Genomic DNA, 16,269 nt, shown 5'->3' with positions numbered 1-16,269 from the left:
CGAATGACCGAACAATTTTTTTTAAAAAGATATTAACAAATTTCGTTATAAAAAGTTCGTTTCATTTAATAAGGTTGATCGCTACGAATGGATCATAAATACTCACAAGAATTGCTCAGTTTATGATATGCACTACATTGCTTAATAAAATTCCATCTTTGTTGATCAACCTGTAAACAAAAGTACACCCAGTAATGTATTCTATGTGTAATATGCTGGAACGCGTATGATTAAAATTACAATTATCATTCGAGAAGAATTCAACGTACAGTATTATCTTTCACAATTTCTTTCTCTTTTTCATATTTGTGTTCCAATTCTGGAGGTTGCATTTCACGATTAGAACATCTGCAATTGAAAATTGCTGTATAATTTTATAATATTTCATTGACCAATTAATGCATTACCCAAAATTTTCTTTCAAGTTGAATTTATAGTCTTGCATTTGTGAAACTGGGTACTCTTGCGTTTGCCTTAAAATGGTAAACCGCCATTGGTTTTGTAAGTCTGAATTATCTTGTTGCGTTAATGATACAATATTGTTTGGCATTGCTTCTGTAAAGTGAAAACCTTACATTATTCGTTATTCATGTAAGGGTTCAAGAAGCTCATCTCAAAATTAAAAATTACATTATTTTCAAAACATTCTTACCATTTTCACATATATTTTTATACGAAGTATGTAACATTTTCTCTGGTTCGGTAATTTCAGTGTAGAATTCTTTTCGAACACTGTTCTTGTAAAAGTATTGATTTTCGTCTCTCGCGTGAATTAAATTAGGGTCACCAGTAATCGCTCTTATTCGTTCATAAAGCTCTGTTAACTCCTTTGTATTCAGTGACTGAAAACACACAATTATCACTTATTAATTATACTACTATAATACGAAGACACATTTACATACCTGCAGCCAGTTCTCTGAATCGAAACTTCTTTCGCCAGTTATGATATCTTCAAATCGTCTTTGTAAAGTCTCAACACTTTCTTTGTGTCTTCCGCAAAGTGCATTTAAGCTGCTGTCATAGTTCTTCTTCATTAATGTTATTTTGTCCTGATATTCTTCTATTTGAGACTAAATAAAAGCATTGCAGAATATAACGGTGCTAGGTAACATATACTGTAACGTTATCAAGTAATAGTTACTTTAAGAACAGCACGAAGATGAGTGTTTTCTTGTGCTAAATGGTCTATAACTTCTTTAAGATTTCTTATTTCAGAATCTCTGATTTCTATCTCTTCCAGTAATTTCCTAGTCTCAGCTTCATTCTCTTCGCTTTCATTTACCAAGCGATCTGTTTTGTAGCTTATCTGTAGATTGTTACTTTCAGAAGGACTCAATCGTTCAAACTTTACGTAATTACTTTTGAACGTTTCATTTTTTCTAGTTGTGATATTTGAAAGTTGCTGTTCCCCAACTTCTTCTATTTCATTTTCTTTTACTTTCCTATTTTGATAATCGTATTCTGATGTTTGCTCATTATTTATATCATCTATTGTCAGTGTCATCTTGTCATCTACACATATCTACGAGCAAAAAGATATCATTAGTAATTAATAATAAACGGAAAGCATTACACGACAAATTATTATATTAACTACGTTTTTGTCCTGAAACTTTTCTTTAGACCGATCACTCGATATGTATTTTTCAGATTCAAATTGATTCTTAAGGATCAGCAGCCTATTATATATCGTATTAGAAAGTGTATATAAGTCGCTTCTCAATTTTTCCTCAACCATTTGGTTAGAGAGCTTCATCGACAATTCAGAATTCTCATTCTTCCAATATTCCACGCTTTTCTTTAGATGTTCGTTTTCACGTAAAAACACGTCTAAATTATTATCGAGCTTTTTATTATTATTTTGATCATTCGCAAGTTGCGCTTTCAAATTATTAAGTTCAGCTTTTAATTTTCTCTCATTCTTTTCTAACTTTGAAAAATCGTCGAGCAATGTGTATATCATATCGATCTTATCTCTGTGTTCAGTTAACGATACGATTGTTCGGTTCATATCTTTTACTTTCTCATTCAACTGCTCATTTTCCTCTTTTAGCTTTGCGATTTCGCGATGCTTTTCATCCATTGTATTCTGATATTCAATACTTTTATGCGACAAAATATTTTTACTTCTATCTACTATATTTTTCATGTTAATTATAGTTTCATCCTTCCCATAAATAAGCTCATCCTTCCCAGAAATAATCTCGTCAGCTTCCATAAGTTTGCTTCTCAGCTCGTCGTTCATAACAGCTAGGTCATGCAATCTACAATAATAACATTATTGAGTGTAAATTAAATGAAGGTTTCCATTAAATAGCAAGTGATAGCAGAAGTCATATTACTTTTTCTCCAGTTCTTTAATCTTATCTTCCATAACTGCCTGTGAACTCTTCGTAACTTCGAATAGATTACCAAGCTGCTCCGTCAAGCTTCCGATTTCCTTGTTCTTCATCGCCAATTGTTTCGTACTCTGTTCAGCTTCTTTGAAGAAGTTATTCTTATTTCTCAACGCACTGCAATCCTCATATTTGGACAATTCGTTCTTAATTATTTGAAGCTGTTCTTCTAACTTCGATACGAGAGCATCTTTTTCATCACGTTCTGCAGTTACTCTACATAACTGTTCTTTAATGATAGCACTTTGTTCCGAAACTTTCTGTGCTAAACAATCACCTTCCCCTTTACGTGCTAACTGTTGTGCCACTTCGTCCTTCAATCGAGCAATTTCTACATCCTTCTTCTGTAGCTCACTTTGCTGTTTCTCTAATTCTTCTGTTATTTGCTGACGCCGATCCCCGGCACCTTGATGATAACATTGTTAGCTATTACTTAATAATCCGAAAAAACAACAGAAAGAAATTATACTAATCCTATATAATTGAATATAAAATGATAGGGACGTTGAAAAGTTATACCTTGAAGGGCTACGTTTATTCTATCAATGCAAGATCTGAAGTGTACTTCAAAAGCTTGATTAATCTGTTTGTCCTGCAAATCTCTCCTTTCTATGTCTAGTATTCCATTTAATAGTTGATAAAGAATCCCTTCAATAAATTCATTTATCTTAATCTGTACGTGGTACAAATCACGAGGCATTTGCTTAGCATAAGACTTGTACTTCTCATGTTCTTCTTTATGTTGATTGTACAAATTCGTAATTTGTTGCTTCCTCAATGTTACATCTAACGAAGAGAATAATGTGATGCATGCTAACAAACATCTCGTATAAATATATATTGACAGACCTTGGGAAGTATTAATAGCTGATTCTGTATGCTTGAGCACTTCGTAGAAACTGTATATTTGTTTAATCATCAGGGGACGTTCAATTTCTACGTATACTTGCAACTTCTGAGTAAGGGAGTGCATCTTGCTTAGAAAATGATGATAGATTTTTTTTTCCACTTCGCCTAGAGGGCTTTCCCCACTTAATTTGATAGTGTATTTAGGACAGTTCTGCTAATAAAAGCGTGACAATACTTATTTCATTGTTAAAAGTAAATGGAATTGAAATATTATATTTTTTAATTCATAAAAGCTTACATCGTTAGTTATCGTATTCAATGAATTTTCACTGTTAACAGAGTTAGGAGTATTTTCCAATTCTACGTCACTCGCATCACTTTTATTCTGCCTTCCGTTTAGTATGATTACGCTATCTTTTCCACCTAAATAAATTAAATGTGTATAGTAATTACTTCATTTAAAATGTAAAGAATAATACAAATTGTGTATAACTTTTATAGGTAAGCTTTAAATGGTAACTTTACTTGGATCCACATCAGATTCATAATAAAAGCCTTCGGAAACTATATCTCTTAAATTATGATCCAGATAAACTTGCTGTTTATCATTTTCTACGTAATATTTTAAATCTTCTATTTGCTTTAAAAGATTCTGTCGTTCTATCTTATAACTTTGGAACCTTGTCATTATGGTATTTATATTCTGCAGTACATTATTCGCCTCCTCGCTAATGTCCAAATCACACTGCGGGCAATTGCAAATACGATCGCAGGATCCATTAAATTCCTCCAAACTGTTCAAAGCGTGCTTCAGATTACTGAAGAAATCACTAATTTCTCGTTTTGTAGTAAGTAATTCCTCTTCGTGTTGCGAAAGCTTAGTAGTTTTATCATTGATCTCAGCTTTTAAATTTTCTAATACGCTCTTTGTGTTCTTCTATTTACAATAGTAACACAGAACATAATATTCATTCATCGATCGAGTGTTACAGAAATAGCTATTATTAGAGAATTAATATACCTGCTCTTCATACATAGCAGATGTTTCTTGGATCAGTATTAACAATTCATTTATTTCTTTTTCTTGGTCTGCCAATATGCAACTTTGCTCGTGATTCTGTTTCTTAAGCTCATCCTTTTCCTGCAAGACACTCTTTAGTTGTTCTAAAGCCAAATTGCAATCGCCAGCTTTCTTAGCCAATTGTTCCATGTCTTGCAGCTTTCTCTGTGATATAAAACGGAATAATAAGATTTCATTATTTGGAGGCGATTATTGAGATATCGAATATGTGCAATTACTAATTAAAAGTGAAACTGTTGCTACCCGCAGAGTTGGCATTTCTTCGACACACAATTGAAGCCTTTTAATCTCTTCTAATTGCAAGTAACAACTTTCGCAGTTCTTCCTTAAATCTTGTTTGAGTTGCCCTGCCAATTGTTTATAGCCATAAAACTAAAAGAAAGAAAACTCAGAGGAGCTCATTAGAACTGAATGGCGCATATAAAAGTGTGTATCACCTTCTCTTTCAGATCATCCACCTCGCAATGACGTTGATGGTCTAGCTTTATCAGTTTCTCATGTAATATCTGCATAATAATTATTAAATATTAGTTAGCTCCGATATTTTTATGAGGTATCTTTATTTCGATTTAGTTGCTGGTCATATTCTATGTACTTGCTTTAAGATTCTTTTGCTGAGAATTTATACAATCTTCCTTGTCTCTCAATAACATCTCCAAATTTTTATTCACATCTCGTAATTCCTCCATCTCCGCATCTTTTACCTTTAATTCATATATAATTATAATAACCCGACTAATATAACACAAATATATTACTAATGAATGTAACGACGATATTTACACAAAGCTCATTCTTCAACACAATGATTTCAGAATCTTTCTGTATTATAATCCCTTTATGAGTACCACTGCGGATATCGAAATCAGATTCAGTTTCCACCGAACTACCAGACTCTGATAGAGTTATATCTTCCGAACTCCCACTGCTGGATGCATTGCATTCAAAGCTTTGCTCCTCCTTGTTATTTGTTCGCAAGCTGATTTTGTCTGGTTCTATGTCACTGTTATCCTCTTCGCTAAATTTATACGTACACGATATCTGTGGCATCACCTACATAAATATATATTATTTGAATAGAATAAGACATGAGTACATTCCTATAGATGCGATTATAACTTCGTCTAAGTATTTATGAATTTTGCATCGACCTGTATTCCTACGTTACGGGTTTCTTGTTCTACCTGCAATAAAATACTCGCGTGAGCAGTTATCGCTAATGATATCAAATGATTAATTGTTATACTTTCTATACCTGTATAGCCACATCAAAGCATTCTATGCACAATGAAGACTTCTCGTTGTAATCTGTAAAATTGGAAACCAAATTGGAATTGAGAAGCTTAAGAGAATTGTAAATAAATTTCTATTATACCTGTAGTACGGCGCGATTTAAGAGCGGGCCTAAACGATGGTACTAAGGTGTAATTGTTCGAGGACAAATCTGCACGAAATGCGTTTAAGGAGTAAGAATATATTTGGGTCGGTTGATTTGTGACAGTCGATTCATCGTTTCTGTTACTTTGGAAATACCTTTCGGTGGGTATATGAATAGATAAACATGAATTTGAACGAATTATAGGAACCGATTTGCTAATATTCAGAAATGCATCTTTCAAAAGAGAGCCGGTTGTGTGGTCATTTCTTTGTAGCGGCTCGTTTATCCTTCGATTGCAGTCCTATAATACGTAATAAAAAATTATTAAGCAGTTTGCGCGAACAGTTAAATAGATTTAAAACAGCGACTTACTGAATTTTCTAACTCTTTCTCCTGCCTAGGAGTAAGTTTGAGACTCTTATATTTGTGCAGCTCTTTTTTAACCACCTGCAGTTCATTTTGCGTTTGCGAATTAAGTTGAATTATATTATCGACCACTACGTTGAATGGTATTATCTTTCCTATCTGTAAGAGAGAATTATAGAGACGAGGTACTCTTCAGTTTGGATGATGATGTATTTAATAATGTACGTACCGAAGAATCATGTTCACTGAGTTCACGAAAATAACGTGAATTCTCCAAAGAATTTGGACTCCAGGCTCTAATATCTGAACAAGAATCATGTAACTTTAATCGACCCTCCAACCGTTTCCTTGGCAAAACATAGTCACCATATATCAAAGGTACTCCAGTGTTAGGTCTACCAGCTAAGAAGATTCGGGGACCATGCTCCGCATAAGACATATTTGCTTGCCTTATACTTTTACTCGATATTAGATCTATCCAGCTTATATACTTATTGTTGCCACCATAGACATAACTGGAGGAGTTTAAAAGCTTTGTTAAAAATGCAATTCTGTTAAATTTGCGGAGCAAATTATATTATTCACTTTCTCGTTTCTGTTTACGCGCCATAGTAACCACGGATAAACAATGATTTAATGGTGACAGAAAAGGGGATCGATGGAGTTAACACATTTGTACAATAAAATATTTTATTTCATAAGCTGCCATTAAAAAGAGTTATTACAAATAAGTAGTATATTTTGTAGCGCTTTGCTAGCACTGCAAGATACAATATAGACACGGTATAAACTTCCATAAAATGCTGCGACTTACGCAAGATATAGAAATTATATTAGAATGACTGCATTTCAGTTAACAACTACTGAACGTTATTTGCTAATACGAATATACTTTATTTAAGTACAAAGTGCTATCGATTTATAGTAATGAAGTACACCCTCTTCTAAACAGAATAATCATAATTTTGTAAAATGTCTATATTTCTGTAGATTCCTTCGCTAAAACATTCCTGGATTCGTATGCAAAAATCTTTGCGCGATAAGTATCGTTCTCTCAAAATACTTTGTCTCATTTCTTTACACATTTCATTTACATTTGGAGTAGTCGATACGAAACAGACCTTGCGACCATTGAATATGATAAGTCCCTCTAACTTTGCGACCGAAATATTATAAGATGGAAGTCAATTTATAATTGCGTTACAGTAACATTCCTTATTTCTCTTTATGTACATTTGTATCTTCACCAGTTCCTTAAAGAGATACGATTGAAGAAACGCGAACATTTCTCATTGCGTAACTATTAAGGCTGTATACGGTCTTCGTTAATGTAATAATATGTACTAGCGAGACACCGTATATCCTTGCACTAAAAGAATACTATGTAAATGGAATGGGATATAAATTATCACGATCCAGTTTCATAGTCACAGATGGAACGACGAAGGCACGAATACGTGATGAGAATATTTTACATGTATATAAATACGTTTCTTATGCTTTAAAATCCCTCTTACATCTAAAATTTGTAAAATACATTATACTTCAATATCTAGTGCTCAATTAGACAACAAATAACATTTATAAAAATGGAATTAAAATTCAAAAACTTCAACACTCTAAACATGCAGCGGAATAAACAGAATAGATACACGAATAGACGTGTCTGAACTCTGAATGCATTACAATAGAATAATCCCCGCTTCGCACCTTTGCGAAGAGGAGAAAGAAAGAAAAAATATTTGGAATGATATACACATAAGGCCACTCGATATCTCCCCCCCCCCCCCTGTTGTGTTCGATTAGAAATGAAATGCTCACATTCGCATTTCACCCCCTTACGTTACTGTTATTTACATTTCTATTATTGAACAAAGATCTCTATTTATAACGATAAATTAAGTAATTGAACCTCAGTATCTGCATTATATACAAAAGAAATTCATCAAAATCGATTGAAAAACGAGTGTATTACAAATGCAGCGGATAAAACCCTAACGAATGTAATTGCGAATCACGTTTCGATTTAAGTATCAAATGATAAAAACTGTAAAACATGATTTAAAAAAAAAGGACAAGAAGTTATATTCGAAATCCTATCCTTTTCCGTAGTTCGTTTCATTCTTATTTAAGTACACTTTAGGTTTCAATAATTAAGTACTAAAAAATAGTGTTTTAATACTTGAGAAACATTGCTGCCTTCCAATAATACTTTTATGCACAGTCAATATTCATATCACTATCTTTCCAACGTATCAATAGAGATACGTATATATATACTTTGCTCAAATAGTTCACATAAAATGATTGAAGAGGAGTATCCTTTTCATCAACAACTTCTTCCAAATTAGAAGAAAATATTACGCGAACGATGTGAAACAAAGTAATAATACACCTTTGTTTTAATTATACCATTTCATTTTACCGTTTTAATACTTTCTGCGTGTACTATTTAATATTCCTGTACGAGAAATATTAAAGCAAAAATACCGAGCATTGAACGAATGCAGACTTCAGAAGCTTGTAACTTTGATCTTCAGAAGAATATGTGCTTTTTCACTTTAACTTCGTGTTAATTAAATTATTTAGTATATACAGCACTTTCAATGTATTCCTAAATGTTCTTCAACTTTAAGAGCTGCTTTCAATTGCAAATCTTTCGTGAAAATCAGTTACCCGCAGCGTTTAATGATTCCTAATGTAAACTGTATTAAATGTTAAAAGGCATCCATGTAAATCTTTTGTAAAAATATAACTTTGACATAGATCGCGCGTTCATTTTGTTCTGTATCGTAATAAACTAAATCGTTATTAGAATAGCAAAGTGATAACCACATGACTTTGCCGACGCTTCACCAGCTCCACTGCTCCGACTGCTTATTGTCATGTTATATTTTCATACTTATCACTAAATACGTTATTCCTATGGATGAATGTCCAATCATGTTCAATTGAGCATGGCATAACGGAAATCGAAACTCGTGTCGATGCCACTTATAAGTGTAGAACACCCTGATCGTGACTGAAATGATTCTGATGATGATGGTGGTGGTGATAATGATGATGCTGAGCAGTAGAAGTTGTTGCGTCATCTTGTAGTGTTACACCAGTTAAATCAACGATTTCGTCTGCATCTTCGTCACTGCCAGTTGCAGCGCTTTGCGTGGATTGATGGCTTCCAGAAGACAATTGGCTATTACGTGAGAATGATCCGCGCCTCGGAGCAGCTAACGCTGCTCGCTGATTGGCTGGTTTCACTGTGATTATGAGATTCGACGAATTGGCGATCATCATATCTGTGACCTGTCGCATCAAATGTATAAGTAAACAATTTGTCTCGGTTAACCCAGCTTAAGAATTAAAGAGCAAACGAATATATTTGCCTGATCAAGTGTTTTCCCAGCAACCTCTATACCATTTACTTCAAGAACTTCGTCATTCACTGCTAGAAGACCCGTACTTTCGGCTAAGCCACCTGGCACCAATCTGCTGATAAATACGCCTGGAACTTTCTCAATACCGCCACCTGCGGAAGGTGGCAATATTCGAAAACTTTCCCCATCTTTAATATAAAATCCCAACGGCTTGTCAGAGCCATGTTTTAGCAAACGTACACGACGGCAAGTTTCTGGCAATATATCGACGTCGATTATTGCTGATACCTGTTATCGATAAATACAAATTTATGTCACAAATATATTTGGCATCGAACCTTAGGTAATTACGAATTGCATAGACAAGACATACCTGCCTAAAATCGTGTGGATTAGATATAGCCAATGACTTTGGTTTTCCAGGTGTCCCACCGAGAATACTCGATATTAGATTTTTGGGCTTCATCGTCCCATACCCATTTATGTCCTCCAGTCCGTCTCCTGTAATATAAAGAAACTGAATTTCACAAGCGAAAGTATGAATATCCTAGCAACGATATTTAATTTAAAAAGCAGCAGTACAAACTAGTGCGTTAGTAAAGCAACTCATATTTTGCGATTACTTGTATCGGTTAGATTTGTACCTGGCGATTCTTTGTCGCGAGATTATCTTACCCTTTCTTTGTATAAGAATTCTAAGGAGCGGTTTTGCCGCAAGCAGCGCTCTTGCTAAATTGTTATCATTATTGATAGGTAACAGATCTCCATCGGTTGGATCTGTATACCAAATAAGAAAGCTCAGATCAGGACCTATGTCGTGTCGCTCGGCCAATAACTTTTTAAAGTCCTCGTAGCTGATGGATTCATTACGGTTCACTGAAAATCTTATGATATCGGCATCAAACTGAGAAAGGAGAAGAAAAAAAATCGTTGTCAGTCACGTCGTGGAGGTATTAACCGAGACAAAGGAGTAAGAAGGTGTGAATTTCGAGGCATTTGTTTCATTTCTATTCGACAATTCAAAGCCAAAGTGGAAGCTTCGAAACGATTAGAAAGTAAGCTTACTTTGCTTTTCACCGCGACAATACTGCTGTCAACTTGATGGTGAAGTTTGCTCTTAGACATGATTCTTAATCCCGAAACGAGTCGTAACAATTGAAGTGACGGGATCCGCAACTCGGACCGATGACTCGAAGTTGGCTAAATCGAATTATTGTCAAATAACCGATGTTGAATCAGCGTTGATACAGTTTAATGTAGTGTTACGTCCCCGTACGCCCTCCATGGGCTACGGCGTGGTTCGTTACAACACCGCTAGATGTCTTTGGCACTTACTACTTTTCGTAAGCACCTCGTATCGCCCCTGCCTGTCAAATATATTTTAAGGGACCCAAAAGGGTGAATGCACTCGGTTTGGGCCAGTAAAGAAAATTCACAGCGTTTCCATTGGCGCCGAGAAACGTTGCATTATTTATTCAATTTCAAATCTATTTCTAATCTGAACGGAACCTGAATGAAATATGAAAATATGCTGCACCCATGAAACAAGTTTTAATGAATATTTTTATTCAATGACATTCACCGCCAACAATGAATCATACTAAAGTGGAAGTAGATCATGAAACAGTTTGTGTTCGCACCACAGACGGGGGTATAGAATAGACTCAATAGATCTTATATCTAATGTAAATTTTTCTCAAACGGATCGGGGACTTTAGAGGCCCTTTACCAGTTCCGTGTCGCATGCAACGTTATCAGCAGTTATCAATTTGGAGTGGAATTCGATCACAATCCCCCTAGCGGTTTGAATTGAAACTAGTTAAAGTTGTACCTCTCTTGTTGAGTTGAATCACAGCATACCAATCACCTTATGGAACTTCGTGTCACCACAGACGAGGTATAGGATAGACCTATCACCACAGACGAGGTATAGGATAGACCTATCACCTGATGGATGTTGTGTTGCCGCTCAAACTGTGTTACCGACCCATAACTTGAGGTGTGAATGTAGTGGCATCTGCTCATGAACAGCGTCCAACTCAGTAACTATACCGAAATGTGTTGAACTTCTGAAAGGTGTGTGCGTGCTTGTATCGATAAGATTTAATTTTAATTCCTACCACTTGTAGCATTGTAAACTTATTTTAGACTGACTCGATAACGTTGAGTGCGACACGAAAATGGTAAGTAGGCTCGCGAGCCCCCTCGAGGGCCCCGAGCATGTGACACAAAATTACATTGCGATAGGTCTATCTTATACCTTGTCTATGCCTAGATGGATCGCCCGATCCCTATGACAAAACCTTACATTGGACGGTCGTGGTAAAGAAATATCGGTCACTTTCTCTGTCGCTCGTGTTATTGATAGAATAACATTAATATTAAAGATAACACGTGTGAACAATCGAGTCGTCGTCTCAATTAGAAGCGTCAGTGATGAAGGACCCATTAAACCGTTCGACTGATATGGATGAAAGCGCAGGTTGACCGGCTAGCAAACACGACTCGATATGACGGCGTGTAGCGCAAGGGCTGATTAATTATTCGACATTGCAACTACTAGCCTGGCCCGCGCCCGACTGCAATTAGCCCGGGGTCTTAATTATGAATTGAAACGAGCCCACGATTCCCGACATCAGAATGTTAATTCGTGCGATCGTTCACGGTGGCAAGCACGAGGGAAAAGGGCTGAATTTAAGTCGCAGTTTACGGTACGCCGGCGCTCTTCCGAGAAATACATTTCCTCCTCGATGTTCGACAGATGGGCTACACGCGCGCGATTATCTCTCTTCATCGCTCACGATTACGCGATTATTCTTCCTCGGGAATCGGCGTGAAAGCAGTGCAAGCACTCCGCCATAGTGCATGCACCGTGAAGGTTTGCGTTAAGTTGAGTCTAGTGACGATGAAAGTTGGTTCTACTCGAAACGAGGAGAAAGAGCGAAAGGCTGTGGTGCGATAACAGCATGGAGGTCACACCATCCACAACATCAATTTAGTAAGCTCGAAGGTTTTTTAGGATCTCTTTGCCAATATTTCCGTAAATTTTTAGACCTTAATAATAAAATCTACAAATTTGATGAATTTTAACGAAAAAGAAATTTCTTTCATCCGCAACTATTTTTTTTCTTCAAATACCTACAAATTTCAACATATCAAAGAGTGACCCAAAAAATAGCCTCGTTTTTTGTCCCACGATTTTGGAACTGAATTTTATGCGAAACGATACCTTATGACGAGACATGAATCACACGAAATTTTCAAGTTGAGCTGACAATTAGTTTCGGACGTGAAATAAGTGAAAATTGTACGAACTTCTATGTCGGTCCGATAATTTAAACAATTATTTCCAGTGGTTTTGCTGACAGCTAACAATGAATTTGAACTTAGATTTTCAAAATTCACAATGGCCGATTCAACATGGTGGGCGATACTATATTAAAAAAAAACACCCAATACACAGACATATATATAGATATTTCTTGATTTTTTATTTTTTTTCGTGAATTTTGAAAATCTAAGTTCAAATTCGTTGTTAGCGGTCAGCAAAACCCCTGGAAATAATTGTTTAAATTATCGGACCGACATAGAAGTTCGTACATCGAAGCGTATTTTCACTTCTTTGACCTTCCATATCTCAGAAACTAATTGTCACCTCAACTCGAAAATTTCTTGTGATTAATGTCTCATCATAAGGTATCATTTGGCACAAAATTCCGTTCCGAAATCGGGGGACCAAAAAGAGGCTAAAAAAGGCTTCATTTTTGGGTCACTATTTACATTTCCAGTAAATGGCTATTAGGGCACGAATGTATGAGTTAAAAGAGAAAAGTTGATAGATTCAAAAATACGAAAAATGGTGGCTGAAAAATGAAGCTGGGTTGCAGTGGACCCCATGTAATAATAATAACACAATAGTGTCTGATGTGAACAATTTGTGATTATAAGAAGGTTTTACCAGGCAATCACCACGGGGAGTTAATCATTGATGGGTGAAGAATCTGTCACGAGTCGATCTATCGAGGCACTGCCGAGACTTTAGGCGATGGTATCCGGAGACGAGGTGAAGCAACCAGAGAGCAGAGCTCGGATAATGGGTAGTTGATATAATACGATATAATGGGACCATATAATACGGTGGGTGTAGGCGAGGCGTTATTTATGTATGGGAAACGCTCGGTCTACAGTCTACAGACTCTACAGGGATCGTGGAATCAACAGCTGGACTAGAGCCTTTCGCAATCTTCGTTTTGCCGTTTCTCCTTGATATTATTAGATCTACCTAACGGCTCGACCATTAATTATCGTTGCGCTGCTTTGTGCTGGCGTATTAATTCTCAACTATTATCGACTTCGAATCCGGTTCCACTTTGTTAATCTGCCTTTTCACGGTCCTTTTCTCCACAGAATGTCATCCAGATAGCTAAACATCTTATCTCACCTTTCATACTTTTGTCTTGAACAATCTTTTCCTTCATTTTTAGTGAAATCTCTCTTTTCCCAAAATTTTCATTCAAATCTATCATTTTTACATTTTCATTGAAATCTACCTTTTCCTACATTTTTATTCAATTCTATCTTCCTTTCGTGTCGAGCATCTCAGCTCGAATCTCCTCTCCCATTTATTTGAACTCCCCTCGATTTTCGAAAAGTACCTAGGTACCTGCCCTCCAATGTATGCAGCTAATCTGTAACAATACAAAGTATTTTTGCTGCAAGCAAGTTGCAGGGAATTTCGCGTAGACGTGGGCTTACCATAAAATCGATTATGGTAAAATGATAAGACCGACTTTGAAGACGGTGCACGGTGAAGTATTAAGGTTAACTAATTCAAAGCAATACCATCTCGTGGAAACAGGAAGTTGGAAAGTGTTGTTAAAAACGACGTCCCATTGCCAAGAAGACAAAGCTCCATATCGTTCCTCAAACTCGAAGAAATCTATATCTACAAATTGCGCCCCTTGTGGAAGTGGAACTCGTAGTCCCAGGGTCCGATTTAGAGGGGCGCAAGCGGGGCAACCGTCCAGAGCGGCAAAATTCATAGAAACCGAAAATTAAAATCAATAAGAACCAATAAAAAAAGTAATTTTTTTTTAAAAAACGGTAGAAAAGTAGGTAATAGGTAAATACATGTTTGAATTTAATATCGAACCTTATAATTAGCGTGTATCGCACCCCAAGAACAATTTTCGAGCCGAAATGCCTCTACAACTTCCAAAGGGGATTTATCGCGAAAGATATTACCATATTATTTTCCACAACCCTGGAAAATCACTCTCCCCGAACTACAAATCTTAATTAATATCAGAATTTAAATTTTACGAATGCACAATTGTCGCTGACAAGTTAAAAGATTCCAAAATACGAAAAAGCTCTTCAGACTATTGTGTCAGGAAAATCCTATCACGTCGTTGTAACTGGGCTTTGTATTGGGCAATGCCCGTTTAATTTTCAATAATAATAATAATAATAAAAATGGTAACTCCTCCCATATGACGAATTTCTGATTATAGGAAGATGTGCCCACGGAGGGTTAAATTCAATATAAAGGGCGGCGAAAATCGACGACAGAGGAGTCAGATCGGGCCCTGAGTGTTCCCCGTCGAATCACGAAGACGCGATTTTACGCATTGCTCGTACAAACGTTTCGCCAGCCCCTGAGAGCGTCAGCTGTCGAATCACAGTTGCTCCGCTCAAGGACAACGCGAGGCAAACGCATCGCATCGCGAGAAGAGCGTCGGCGATGCCGCGGAGCTCTGTCTCCGGAATGGAGATTTCGACAGGCGGATCGGTGGACCAAATCCTACTCCAGGCACGGTATCATTCGGCGATGATTGTTGCGTAGTAACGAATCGTCACGAGCGCCGGCTGTCGCCCGAGCAGATTGCAAGCACCTGTCCTACAGAAAATATCTACTGCTGGATATTGGACGACGAGGATGCCGTGGCAGAAGGTTTGTCAGCTGCTACCGCAGCTGAGGTAACCGATCGCCCTCCGACGAGATGACGATACACGCATAGATCGAGATTATTCGGACTCGCCCTCTCGATCCGTGGACCGTGCCCGCCCTCGTCTCCGATGTCTCGGGCAGTCCAGAGATTTTTCAATCTGTTCTGCGTTCCCGATATTTTCGCCGCATAGTTACTGTGGATTATATTTCATCGTTAGGCGCCCAATCGACGCGGTCACGTTCTTCCTAGGCGCTCAACTGGTACGGTGAATAAATCAGCGGCTATTTGACCAGCGCGAGGGCGAGCGCGCTTTGCATATTGTTTTTAGCCTGCGGGAACGGTGTGTAGGGAATTATTTATGTTTCTTTCGCGGCAAACACGCGTAGAAATGAAAAACCCGGGGCTCGGGCTACGCAACTCAGGAATGGCTAACGTATGAAACGCGGGAGTAATTAAATGCTTCTGCTTGGGGCGATTGCTTCTCCTTGGGATGCTTTTTGGTTTTTGATATTACGCTGGTTTTGGGGTTGGCACTAGAAATTATTATTCGATTAAGAAATACGGAGTTAATTGCTGAAGGTGTTACAGGGGCTACCTTTGGCAGGTCGGGAAATAGGGTTATTTTTGTGAATTTTTTTTACGTTTAAAAAAACGGTATATTTAAAAATTAACTGTTGCACCGTTTTGTGTATAAATTAGGCTGTATTCTCTTGAAAAAGAAATTTGATATCGTAAGAAGTGATGCCACAGCAGGCCCTTTTCACAAAGCCTCTTTATACTTGTGGTACCGAAAATATTTCAGAGATTACCCTAGCAGCATTTCTGGTTGGCCCACAGTATTCCCAAGTTGGGAATTAGTTGGCCATCAAAA

The 16,269-nt window shown here is 36.9% G+C and overlaps 3 protein-coding genes across 5 annotated transcripts; all 3 read right to left on the bottom strand.

Annotated features, from left to right (window-relative positions):
* Positions 1–30: 30 nt before the first annotated feature.
* On the bottom strand, positions 31–3,665 carry LOC143367512 (uncharacterized). 3 transcript variants are annotated; one of them, XM_076809401.1, is made up of 10 exons: positions 3,547–3,665; positions 2,919–3,459; positions 2,346–2,805; positions 1,579–2,267; positions 1,145–1,515; positions 906–1,073; positions 653–842; positions 408–555; positions 270–348; positions 31–170 (listed from the first exon to the last, which is right to left on the bottom strand). In XM_076809401.1, exons 2-10 carry the CDS (start codon positions 3,370–3,372, stop codon positions 93–95), a joined length of 2,637 nt encoding a protein of 878 aa, XP_076665516.1. In that variant the 5' UTR covers positions 3,373–3,459; positions 3,547–3,665; the 3' UTR covers positions 31–92. The 3 variants fall into 3 exon arrangements, with proteins under 3 accessions (XP_076665516.1, XP_076665519.1, XP_076665517.1); XM_076809404.1 differs by lacking the exon at positions 3,547–3,665 and having other exon boundaries at positions 2,919–3,185; positions 3,249–3,400; XM_076809402.1 differs by lacking the exon at positions 3,547–3,665 and having other exon boundaries at positions 1,145–1,525; positions 1,598–2,267; positions 2,919–3,400.
* A 91-nt stretch (positions 3,666–3,756) lies between these two features.
* On the bottom strand, positions 3,757–7,711 carry LOC143367514 (uncharacterized). The gene is given in 10 exon segments (XM_076809406.1): positions 3,757–4,185; positions 4,270–4,701; positions 4,767–4,835; positions 4,929–5,033; positions 5,113–5,474; positions 5,477–5,513; positions 5,585–5,637; positions 5,705–6,008; positions 6,080–6,232; positions 6,303–7,711. Coding segments are annotated over 10 exon segments (2,154 nt in total). The 5' UTR covers positions 6,513–7,711.
* Positions 7,712–7,856: 145 nt separating this feature from the next.
* Par-6 (partitioning defective protein 6) lies at positions 7,857–10,751 on the bottom strand. Its single transcript, XM_076809405.1, has 5 exons — positions 10,513–10,751; positions 10,123–10,351; positions 9,821–9,948; positions 9,457–9,735; positions 7,857–9,376 (listed from the first exon to the last, which is right to left on the bottom strand). The coding sequence occupies exons 1-5, from the start codon at positions 10,570–10,572 to the stop codon at positions 9,068–9,070; spliced, it is 1,005 nt and encodes a 334-aa protein (XP_076665520.1). The 5' UTR covers positions 10,573–10,751; the 3' UTR covers positions 7,857–9,067.
* Positions 10,752–16,269: the final 5,518 nt, after the last annotated feature.

This window comes from Andrena cerasifolii, chromosome 3 (assembly GCF_050908995.1).
Source record: "Andrena cerasifolii isolate SP2316 chromosome 3, iyAndCera1_principal, whole genome shotgun sequence".
NCBI lineage: Eukaryota > Metazoa > Arthropoda > Insecta > Hymenoptera > Andrenidae > Andrena > Andrena cerasifolii.
This window is presented reverse-complemented; position numbering and strand designations above follow the sequence as displayed.